An 11,092-nucleotide genomic window follows, 5' to 3' on the forward strand; every position below is an offset into this window, starting at 1 on the left:
TACATGAAGAATGAGGTTGTCATTTGTCTAGTTATTTGCATGAGGACTCTAATTTTCCAAATGAGCAATTCCATTCGCTATCCTAGAGTCTGTGAGATATTTTTTCTTGTGGAAGTTGCAAAGGGAGTAATTCATGCTGGGCTTTTGTTCTTGGAAAATTAATGTTAGGCTTGACATTGTTATTAGATTGTTTGTTTTCAGGAAATTTATTCCATTCCATGATGCATTTTAAAAGTTCATTTCAAGACACTTAGCCAAGACTCTTTTTTTGCACTTTTGCAATAAATAGATAGAGGAAGAAGTATCATAATGACAATAACCATTTTGACAGTCATCACTGAGGAGAGAACAACTAAGAATACAGTCTAATTTAATTTATAGTCAGAGCCATGATAGCATTTAGTAATCCCTGTCCCCTGCAAAGTCATAATTATTCTACTGCAGCAGCCATCCTTCCCCCTTTCTTTCTGCCTCTCCTGAAAATATTGGGAAGAGTAATACAGTAATTCCACCTATTCCACATGTATGATGACGTTGAATGGATATATCTTTCTGTGTCTATCACAGCAACCTTTGCCAGGCAAACACGAGGGCATATTTTAAAGCCTTTGCACAACGCCTGAGGGGTGACAGAGACAGTACTGTCGTGTTGGAAAGTGTTTCTGTGAAAATCCAGCTTTTAATTTCTTTTATCCCATGTTGAATCAAACTCATGGATTAAGATATGTGTGATTAAAATCAGTTTATAAAGGTTGGATTTGGCTAGAATGATATTACATCAAGATAATGTCCAAGTGAGGATCACTGGAGTGCATTTTTGCTCCCACATTTTCTTTGTCATGATGATCGTTGGTCTCTGTTGGAAGTGAATTGTTGAACTCAAAATACAAATATTTTTTAAAGTTTTTCTACATAAATCTAAGAAAACAGTGATAGTATTGTGGCAACTTGAGATAGCACCAGGTCCTGTCACTGAGTCCTTATACCTGAGACCTTGTCTTTATCTTCTCTCTTCCCACTGTATACCACTTATGAGCTCAGGTAATGTGGTCACTGAGTTAGTCCTCTCACACCCAGGAGAATACCACTCAGTTAGTACTAATTTGCATGACAGGTCTTGTGATGTAGTCACTATGAAGTAGAGATGCCTTTGTTGGAGTAAGGATTTGAACAGAGAATTAGTGTGTCACATCATTTTTGCATTCTTTGTCTTATTTCCTCATGTGAGCAGCTGCTGTTATGACTGTATGGCTGGCATGCTCTGAAAATGAGTCATTTAGGTGATGCTGAGACATATGGGACAAAAGAAACCATTACAACAACATGCTGCAGCTACTGATGCTCTGACATGCTTAACAAGTCAGGTACAAAAGTTGACCAAACCATTGGAACAGAAATGCTTTATATCCCATGGAAAAAAATATTTCTCCATAATTTTATTTCGCAAGCATTTGGATTCTTTTAGTGTTTCTCCATCAGCTGCGCAAAAAACTAATTAGCATTCTCACCATTTATTACTTGATCCATGTATGTTTCAGTCAGCAAAGATAGCATCCAGCAAAAAATGTGCTGTGGTTAACGAAACATGAATTACTTGGGTATGTAAAAGAGAAAGCGTTGCACATATGCAATTGCACTTTAGTGATCCTTATTTTCAATGTGTGTTAGAAATTAATTTTGGTTGAAGTGTATCACAGTTGCTGATAGCTATCTGATTTATGCATATGTTGTCTTGCCAATGCAGCATCAAGCTGTAAAGAGTGTTTCTCTGGTCAGTATTTAATTTTCATAAGGGCAAACATTAGCATTAGCCTGTTAGCAGGATTATAAAACTTGAAACATGCGTGGTAATAAATCTTTTCCAATTACCAAGTTGTAAAAGCATCTTACTGGTAATTTCAGTGCAGTGGCTCACTCACTGATTTGAGAATCCATCTTCTTTGTAAATAGAGCAGAGATTGCCTAAGGCTGGGTCCACCTGCAGAGGGAGAGGTTGTCCAAGTGAAATGGCCTGATGGAAAACTGTATGGTGCAAAGTATCTGGGAACAAATACAGCTCACATGTATCAGGTGAGTATCTATGTTTATTACCAGGTGCTTGCTAGGATGTCTTTATTGTAAATTGCTCCTTTGGCTCTAGCATTGGAGTGGCCAGGCACACTTTGAAAGGAAGAAGGCTGGAGTGTGAATTCTTATTTTAAGAGTTACCACACTTTAACTAATACGTAAAACTTTCTAACCTGGTAGCAAGTGCTGTGCACTGTTTGGGAGAGAGGTTTCACTTGGTCTTGCAAAATCAAGAAAATTGATTGCTTTCTTTAAGAACTCAGGTAAACAGGTGGAACATTAAGATTGAAAGATGACATTTGTTATTTTCTGCAAGTTGTTTACTCTCATTTTGTAAGTTCACGGCTAATTATACAATTAATGACATAAAATTAAGTATTGTATGAGCCTGCAATGAACCTGAGGCATTTCACAAGAGGTTGGAAGGGAGGACACCAGGAAGAAGACCAGAATATTCATTTGTCTGAGGCATTTTTTAATTAATTAATCTAAGGAGCATTTTATCCTCAACAAAGGCAAAAGGGAACTGAACACTGAAGGCAAAGCTAAAAAGCTGACTTCTGATTTCAGAGTAACAATTACGGGTTTTTTTTGGGCTTGCCTTTGAGAAAAATCAGTCAGCAGCTTTGAGTAACCAAGTGAATGGTAGAAACTGCAATAAAACAATCACAATAATAATAGCTCTTCTGAAAGAATGAGAATCTAGATCCATTTCTTTTATATATATGTAATCATTTTCACTTATGTAACTCTTTTCATCAGGGGGCCTCGCATTACTGTACCAAAATGGCAAATTTACTATTATATCTCTAGAAAAATTAAGGCACAGGGAAGCTAAATTACTTGTTGCATTGACCTTCTCCCTTTTCCAATGACTCGCAATCGAATTCAAGCACTCAAATGCCTAAAGTCTTGAACTAGTCTCTAAATCTTACCTCGTCCCTTATATTTAGCAGCTGTATTATGTTGTGAAGGTTGAAAGTTCTTTATAAAGTATGAAGATTATTTTTCTATAGTAACATTAATCTTAAATCATTTAATCTTTTGAACAACTAGTCTTCTGAGGAATACTGTGAGGTAAATTAGATTAATGTTGTTGTCTTTCATATTTGAAGGAATTTGACTTAGTCAAAACAAACAATGTCTTATTTTAGACCTCTTGAACAACATGATGAAATGAGTTTTGTTTAAGGAAAATGAATGAGCATGTGGAGGCTCAGCAAGATTTAGCGTTCCTGAGCATAACAAAATAAATTCCTGTAAATTGCCTCTAACAATCCCTGTCATGGGGGGAAATGACAAAGTTTAAAGATTAGAGGGAGTCCAAATTGCAATACATAGAACTATAGAGACAAGCAAGTATTTTGTCTTCAGGATGAGAGAGGAGGCTGCCTTTGGCCACAGATTACAAAAAGTTTATCGCAGGAAGGGTGCAAGATTAACTTCAAGACATACTAGTAGTTCTTTGTCTGGTCTTTCTAAACAGTGTCTAAAAGCTCCCAGGACTCACACATACACAAGGTTTATTTTCATCTGGTGTGATCTGTGTTGCACCTTTGAGATTCTCTTACTCAGTCTTTTCCATGATTTCTTAGATCTCATAAGGCAAATCTGTTCTAGTTGAAAAATTCTGTGAATTTTTGTCATGTTCATCAGACATTTGTACCAAATGCAGCAGTACTTGAGCATGCAGGAGCTACCGCACAATGCACCAGAATTTGTGTCATACAGTTTTCATTTGTCAGCCAGTATCCTACACAGTAGCTAAGAAGAGCTAAACCTGCCAAATGAAGCAGGTGCTCAAGTGAAATTATTAATATGATCTACATCTGATTTCTTGATGATTTCTGATATTGAGGTTCACAATTGAGTTAGAGTTTATAAAATTAACCATTCACTTCATTAATTGCTTTCTAACAGCTTTTCCTTTAATTTATGATGTGCTTATAGAAAAAACCTCATTAAGATAGTAACATATCACACAGTACAGCAATAGAATCTAAGTGAAATAACTTACTTGATAAAACTGATGATTTGAAATGTAGGATCTGCAATCTGAATTGAATTGGAGCTATTAGGGATTGTGGGTTTATATTTTGCATGAATCATGATACTATTGAAAGTCTTAGAGAAGCTCTTGTGTTTACTATCAAGTGTAGGCAAATTATTTCCAGTGTGATATGCTGGATTATACCTAAAGAACTTCCACTTACTCTTCATTGTAAATGTGCAATATATTTCATACTGCAAGCATGGAATTCTCTGGTATGAAGTATTGGCATCCTACTGCACACTGTGAGTAGAAACAAATATACTGACCATTTAAGAAGAGATTTTCTTATCACATGGAGTGTCAGAGTTAATTTCCTACCCAGTTTTTTCATGAGGGGTGCAAAAAACATTATTACCAACTGCATTATGCAAAAACATTACCAAATGTATTGCGCAGGAAGGAGCAGGAATAACAGAAAGACTGTTCCTGCACTCTGGATTGCCATCATTTAATTAAACAAGCTTAAGGCAAATTGACTTTTAAGTTCCTCTAACATACTGCTAACAAATTAGGCTTATGGGGTTAGTAAAAGGAGCAGAAAGGAGTAAGGATGACTCTTGTGACTTTTTTATTCATTTGTGTGCTCTGTGCATTTTAAATGCATTCCAGATTTGTGCAGCCTTATTAATTGCAGTGAAAAAATTGTTTTTAAAAAAGCTAATAGATCATAGTCTGTATCCTGGCTTTTGAGAATGGATATATGGATTTTTCAGCTGTTCACATATTAATCTGACATACTCAGCTACAGCAAGCTTTTAATTTGAAGAAAACACAGTCCATTTACAAGTTCAAATGCATGATTGTTCATTTGTATCTGTAATAATACTTTTGATAAGTCAGTATTCTCCTATGTTTGTATTTGTGCTTATTCTTCTAGTCAAGCGTGCTGTTGTCATTCACATAGTCTCATTAAATCACTTAAGGATGTAGAATGGGACTTCTAATTTTATACCAAAATTTAAATTATAGTTTCTGTGGGACCTAAACTGCAGTCACAGATAATAGTTGAAGTTCACAACTGTTAGATGAAGTATTAAACTAGAGGAAAAAATCAGCAGCTACTGAAAAAGCTTAAATGCTTCAAAGCCTCAGCATTTTAACATTCCTCACACCTAGTTACATTTCCTTTCTCATTTTCTGCTAACAGGGTTCATATTGGATTAAATCTAAACCTAAGCATGATAAAGCTTTTCATCTTCTGAACAGAGCATTTAAAAGAAATTCCATCAGATTCAATAAAATTCTGTTAACTGGTATTTCCTTAGTTGTCACTCACACTTTCTTTTGACATGGTCTTCCTCAACCTTGAATCACAGAATGTTAAAATTATTTTTTTATTTATCAGAAGCGAGTAAAAAATTAGAGACAAATAAAAATGACACAAGGACATTTTAATATGTCACTCCTGCAAAATAATGTTGCCTGTCTTTTTACTGTTCAGCATTCCTAATCTAAAAACCTTTACTTCATTATATATGTGTCAGTGCTGATTTTTAAGTCTCTTTGCTTAGATATTATTTTCAATGAGGTATGTGTTGCAATTCCGAAGAAATAACATTTTTAAGGTTTCAGCCTAATTTTGTGCTAAAACAGATAGCAAAATGTCTATATATAAGTCTTCTTTGCTTACATATGTATTTTAAAACATTTCCAGGAAATTCCTCAAGAGTTAATTATTATTTTCAAATTCCCATTTTTTTTTCAATTAGGTGGAGTTTGAAGATGGTTCTCAGATAGTAATGAAGAGAGAAGAAATATATACACTGGATGAAGAGCTTCCTAAGAGAGTCAAAGCACGTTTAGTGAGTATTTGCTGATGCTAACTCTGTAATATGTATATATGCTCAAAAGACCAATAACGCTATACTAGGATTTATTTTGGATTTTCAGTTTAAACAGACTCATGTTTTGTGAAGCCTGTGCTCTTCAGAGTGGCTAAATCAGCCCAATTAGGTGTCTCCATTTGCTAGTGAGATGGTTAGTTGTTCTTCCAGTACAGGCAAATGCTGTTGTCAGACATAATTCTTTTCCTCTAAAAGGGATATTGTGTTTGTTTGATCTGTCAGATCAGGAATGACCAAGTTAGTAAACATTTAAATTGACATACATTCTATTCTTCCAGTATGCTTATAAGAGGTATTGTTTTTAAAAAACTTTCCAGCTTCTCAGAGTTTTGTGATTTTAAAAGCCTTACTTTAATAACAGGCAATTAACTTCTTGTAAGAAGCAATATAACTCATTAATGTTGCTGGCAGCATTTATCAGCATTTAACTAGTCTTTGGTTTAAAACCAAATCTTTGCTGCTTTTTTTTAAGTTTCCTGCTGTTTCAAACAACACCCACCAGCTACATTTTTATGTATGTATGCCTAGTGGAAAAGTGTTGAACTCACAGAGAGCATAACTCATAGAGGTTAAAAAGGGAAAGTACCTCCATACATTTGTTGGAGGGAATGATTGTTTTACCTGTCTTAAAACAGTTCTTTCTGATGTAAAGTGCACTGGTCAAATATTCTAGGTTAAGAAACCGTTATGTCAGTGAATTTGGGATATATGCACAAATCTTTCAGTTAAGATAGATGTCTTGGAAAATGTTAAAAAAACCATCTAAAGGGTTTTTTTATTATACTTGGAAAGCATACCATTGCCTTTTTTTTGTTTAGAATGCAAACTATTGCAGTGTAAGGATAAAAATAACAATAATAATGGGGTTTATGCTATTGTTTTTAAAATTTATTTTTTAGAAATCAATGGGTTTTTATTTATTTGTTTATTAACTTCATTAGGGAGCTAACTGTAGATTAAAAACATTAAATTTGGTAAGCTGAATAAACCACCACAGCTGTTATTGAGACTTCTGCATGATTTTTTACTAGTGCCTTAAATTCTAGAAATATACACGTTAGTCCTCAAGCCATGCCCAACACCTCCTTCCCCTTCTTGTGCTGAACACAGCGCAAGTTAATGACGGCCTATGATCCTGTTTCTATCTATTGAAGTAAAAGACACCAGTTTCTTCTAAATGATGTTTTTCTTAATCTTGGGAATTCTTCCATGATCAAGCATGTAAATTGGTCCAAAATATTTTGCCTGTGATTCTGCCCAAATGGCTTGCTGTTTGTTGTTCCACTTCTTTGTTAGTGGGGATTCCCAACTGGTGTAAATGTGATGACAAGTGACCAAAACTGTGACCCTGATTCTTTGCAAATTAGGCAGTGCCCAGGCTTCTTTTCAGGCATCCATGACATAGTACCTTGCATTTAAAACTTTCCTGAATAACACAAGGTGGTGAATATTATATGATACTGCTAGGATCAAACCTGCCCAACAGTTGCATCACTTCCATGTCACTGTTTTGTCATCTAGAATTATCATGACTGTGTGATCCCTGGATAAAATCCAGACTAACAACAGATGTTAGTTACGTGTTTCCAATAAACACTACAGGCATAGAGAATTTAATACTGAATAGGCCAAATATGGAAAGATAAAAATTGTTTGTATGTGTAATTAATATCTGGTTTTAGTCTACAGCTTCTGACATGAGATTTGAAGACACATTTTATGGAGCAGATATTATCTTGGGAGAGAAGAAAAGGCAGAGAGTATTGAGTTCTCGCTTTAAGAATGAATATGTGGATGATCCAGGATACCGCACCTTCTTAAAAAGCTCATTCCAGAAGAAATGCCAGAAAGGACTGTAAAAGAAGCAAGAGAAGAGAAAGGGTTCTTGATTAAAAAGCATGCAGCATTATTTGCTATTGGGTTTTTTAATTGAACACTCCATTTTACAGTGAACTAATCCATACACCAGCCTTGTAATCTGAAGGACTTGAGTTCTGATTTCATCAGTTAGTGTATTTAAGAATTTGTAATACTTTGCATTATAAAACCAATGGAAAACCAAGAGAGATTACTAAATGATATGCTGAAGAAAAGTTTCAGTCCTGCTCACATTGAAATAAGTGGTAAAATTCCCTTTGAATTCTTTGATTCACAGTTCTGAGAAGAAGACATTTTACTAAACAGAGGTATTGTCAGTGGCTCACTTTTTTCTACCCATAGGAAAGTATGTTAAGTTCAAAAATAGCAGTTTTTATACAACATTTTTAAAACAAAACCAGATTTGTACAGTACTGAGACCAAAAAGGCTGTACTTACTTTGTACAGTGCTTTTACATTTTTATGTCACTGCTGTTTTCACTAGGATTTGATGTGGACTCAGCTATTGACTTAGATATTTTTGGCTTTTAAGGGGGGAATCTTCAGCACAGTAAGGATATTTTGTATATTTAAAGAGACAGATTTTGGCAGTTATTTTTAAACATGTTTTTAATAAGTCTATTAGGAATAGCTACTTGTAAAATATAAATTTCTTTCACTGTGTGTATGAAAATTAGAGTTTAAATATATATGCTTAACAGCCTAGTTTTGAATGAATATATTATAGCTTTTATTTTGAAATAATGTTCTAGCAATGTAATAATGTTTTAAAATAAATAAATGCTTTACTACAATTGCAACATTTTCCTGTTGATGTGATTTTGAACCCTATTGTTTTATACATGTAGGAATCAAGAATATATGCTGTATTTTTCTGAACACAACAGAATATATGCACAGATACACACATAGCTTAATGTTAAAATGCAGAGTTGATAAGTACCGTACTTTCATTTCTTGTCTTTCTGTTTCTCCTCAGTCTTTGGTATCTTGACCTTTTTCAATGTTTCACAGAAAGCAGAAAGTCTGAATTTGTCTGAACACTTGGGTATGTGAACCTAGAAGGAAGCGTTATCAAAATGACATCATCTATTTCTTGTAAATTGGACAGTCAGCAGGATTTCTGACTGTCTGCCACAGGAAAAAGAGCCATCCAAAATCCAATTTAAATCCGAGCACTGCTGTTTCTAGGGCTCTGTTTGCAAAAAACCTGAATATATGGACCCAGAGGTTTTTTCTGTACAAAAACCCATCCTTTATATGCTGAGGTATACAGATCCTTGTTTCACTGAAGCCTTTCCATGATTATTCTTATTTTTTCAAGTGGGCAGTAAAATCTTTTCAATTGCTATGTGACACCTCAAGTGACAATGTAAGTTTTCTCTCTTACATTAACTATCTTTTCTTGTACCATGAAATCACTCAGAATCCCTTTAGTCTAAGAAATTGCTTAGCTGTGACAATTGGAATGTATATCTAATTGATAGCACTTTCTCTAAAGGCACTGGGTTGTGGTGGATGCTGTCTGGCATATTTCACAGAATCAGGGCTTTTTGGTATTGTAAAGAAAAGATAAAAACTAATGACAGATTTGCAAAATGTAAGATTGCTGCTGCCTTCTGCACTTACGTGCAGCTAATAATCATGCTGTATGGGGTTTGTGTGACTGGGTTTTGGTAGTGGGGTCTACAGGGGTGGCTTCTGGAAGCTTCCAGCAGAGTCAATGCCAGCTGGCTCCAAGACAGACCATGCTGGAGCAGGCTGTGCCTGAAGGACTGTACCCTCTGGAAGAGTGACACACATTACAGCAGTTTCTGGAGAACTGTTGCCTGACGCTGGAGAAGTTCATAAATAGCTGTCTCCTGTGGGAGGGACCCCATGTCGGAACAGACTCCTCTCCGTGAGCAGTGATAGGGACCATATGTGATGAACTGACCACAAGCCTCCTTCAGTGTCATCCTGTAGCTCTGCAGGGAAGGAGGAAGAGCCCAGGAAAGAGGGAGTCATAGAAGGAAGGTGTTTTTAGGATTTGATTTTACTTCTTGTTCCCTGCTCTGATTTTGTTAGTAATAAATTCATTAATAGCCCCAGTTTGTCTTGTTTCGCCTGGGATGGTATTTGGTTTGTGATCTCTTCCTGTTCTTAACTTATTCACTTTTTGTTGTATTATCTTTTCCCTGACCAGCTATGGAGCTGAGTGGCAGAGTGACTTTGGTAAGTGCCTGGCACTCAGCCAGGGTCAACCCACTACACCTAATTACTGATGCTTAGTTTCAAAATTCTGTGTTCTGTGGTAAGGAAGCTTTTATAATATTCCATGAAGGTTCAAAACAACTATGGCATTATTAAATGGTTTAATACATATTAAAATGTTTTGTAATTGGATAGGTGATGCTGTGTGGTACAAGAGAGGCTGGATATCAAATGCATGTTCTTTGCCTGGATCTGATATGACCTGTTGTTAAAACCATGAATAAACCCCTCATTTCTGTAGAGTGGATTTTTCTCTTCCAGAGCCTTGAAATTTGCTGACTAAAGGGTTGCAGATTTTTTCATACAACATTCATGCAAAAAGTTGGCTTGTTTCCCCTTCTGCCTTTCATCAAGAAGATCTTTACTTTGGAAGTCTCTCAAAGGGACTGAAATAATTTCTGACCTTTCTCTAGTACCTTGTAAGGTACTAGAAAATACTTCGTAAATGAAAAGTGTAATTGTCATCATTGCAGTTTTGTGCCTCCTGTTTCAGGACTCATGGTCTTTGCAAACTAGATTGGCTAAACAACTGGCCTAGAAAGACAGTTTCTGTTCCCTTACAATTCCTGAAAAGCCACATTTTTCTGTTCCACCACAGATGGTGTTATGGACCTTTCAGGTGTATGAGAGAGAGAATACGTTGGTGTGGAATGCTCTGGGAAACCGGGAGCTTGCCACGAACTGAATCAGGTAGACAGACACCAAAACAGGATTGCTTGTTATCCATGTAACCAATGCTCAATAGCAAATTTCTCCAGTAAAACATCTGTGTGTTATTTTTCTCCTGGTGTTAGAGACAGATACATCTTTTCTAGTGAAAAAGCATGCCAGCATTTGTGACCATTTCAATTACAGTGTCTGTATGAGGAAGCATGCAGTAGGGTAGGGAGAGTGAAGCCCCATTAAAGACTGGCTAACTAGATTGGCATGGTATTCCTAGGAGTAAAAAAAAAAACCAAAAAACTCCACAAGAATTGAATATTAATAGCAAGAGAGC

The 11,092-nt window shown here is 35.7% G+C and overlaps 1 protein-coding gene across 1 annotated transcript in view; it reads left to right on the forward strand.

Annotated features, from left to right (window-relative positions):
* Nucleotides 1-8,635, forward strand: part of KDM4C (lysine demethylase 4C) — a 245,333-nt gene extending 236,698 nt beyond the window's left edge. Inside the window, exons 20-22 of the mRNA XM_084225527.1 lie at nucleotides 1,951-2,070; nucleotides 5,830-5,922; nucleotides 7,647-8,635. Of these exons, the coding sequence (XP_084081653.1) occupies nucleotides 1,951-2,070; nucleotides 5,830-5,922; nucleotides 7,647-7,823 (390 nt within the window). The 3' untranslated portion in view covers nucleotides 7,824-8,635. The remainder of the gene's footprint in view (nucleotides 1-1,950; nucleotides 2,071-5,829; nucleotides 5,923-7,646) is intronic.
* The last annotated feature ends 2,457 nt before the right edge of the window (nucleotides 8,636-11,092 follow it).

Source organism: Fringilla coelebs (assembly GCF_963513975.1).
Source record: "Fringilla coelebs genome assembly, chromosome: Z".
Taxonomy (NCBI): Eukaryota; Metazoa; Chordata; class Aves; order Passeriformes; family Fringillidae; genus Fringilla; species Fringilla coelebs.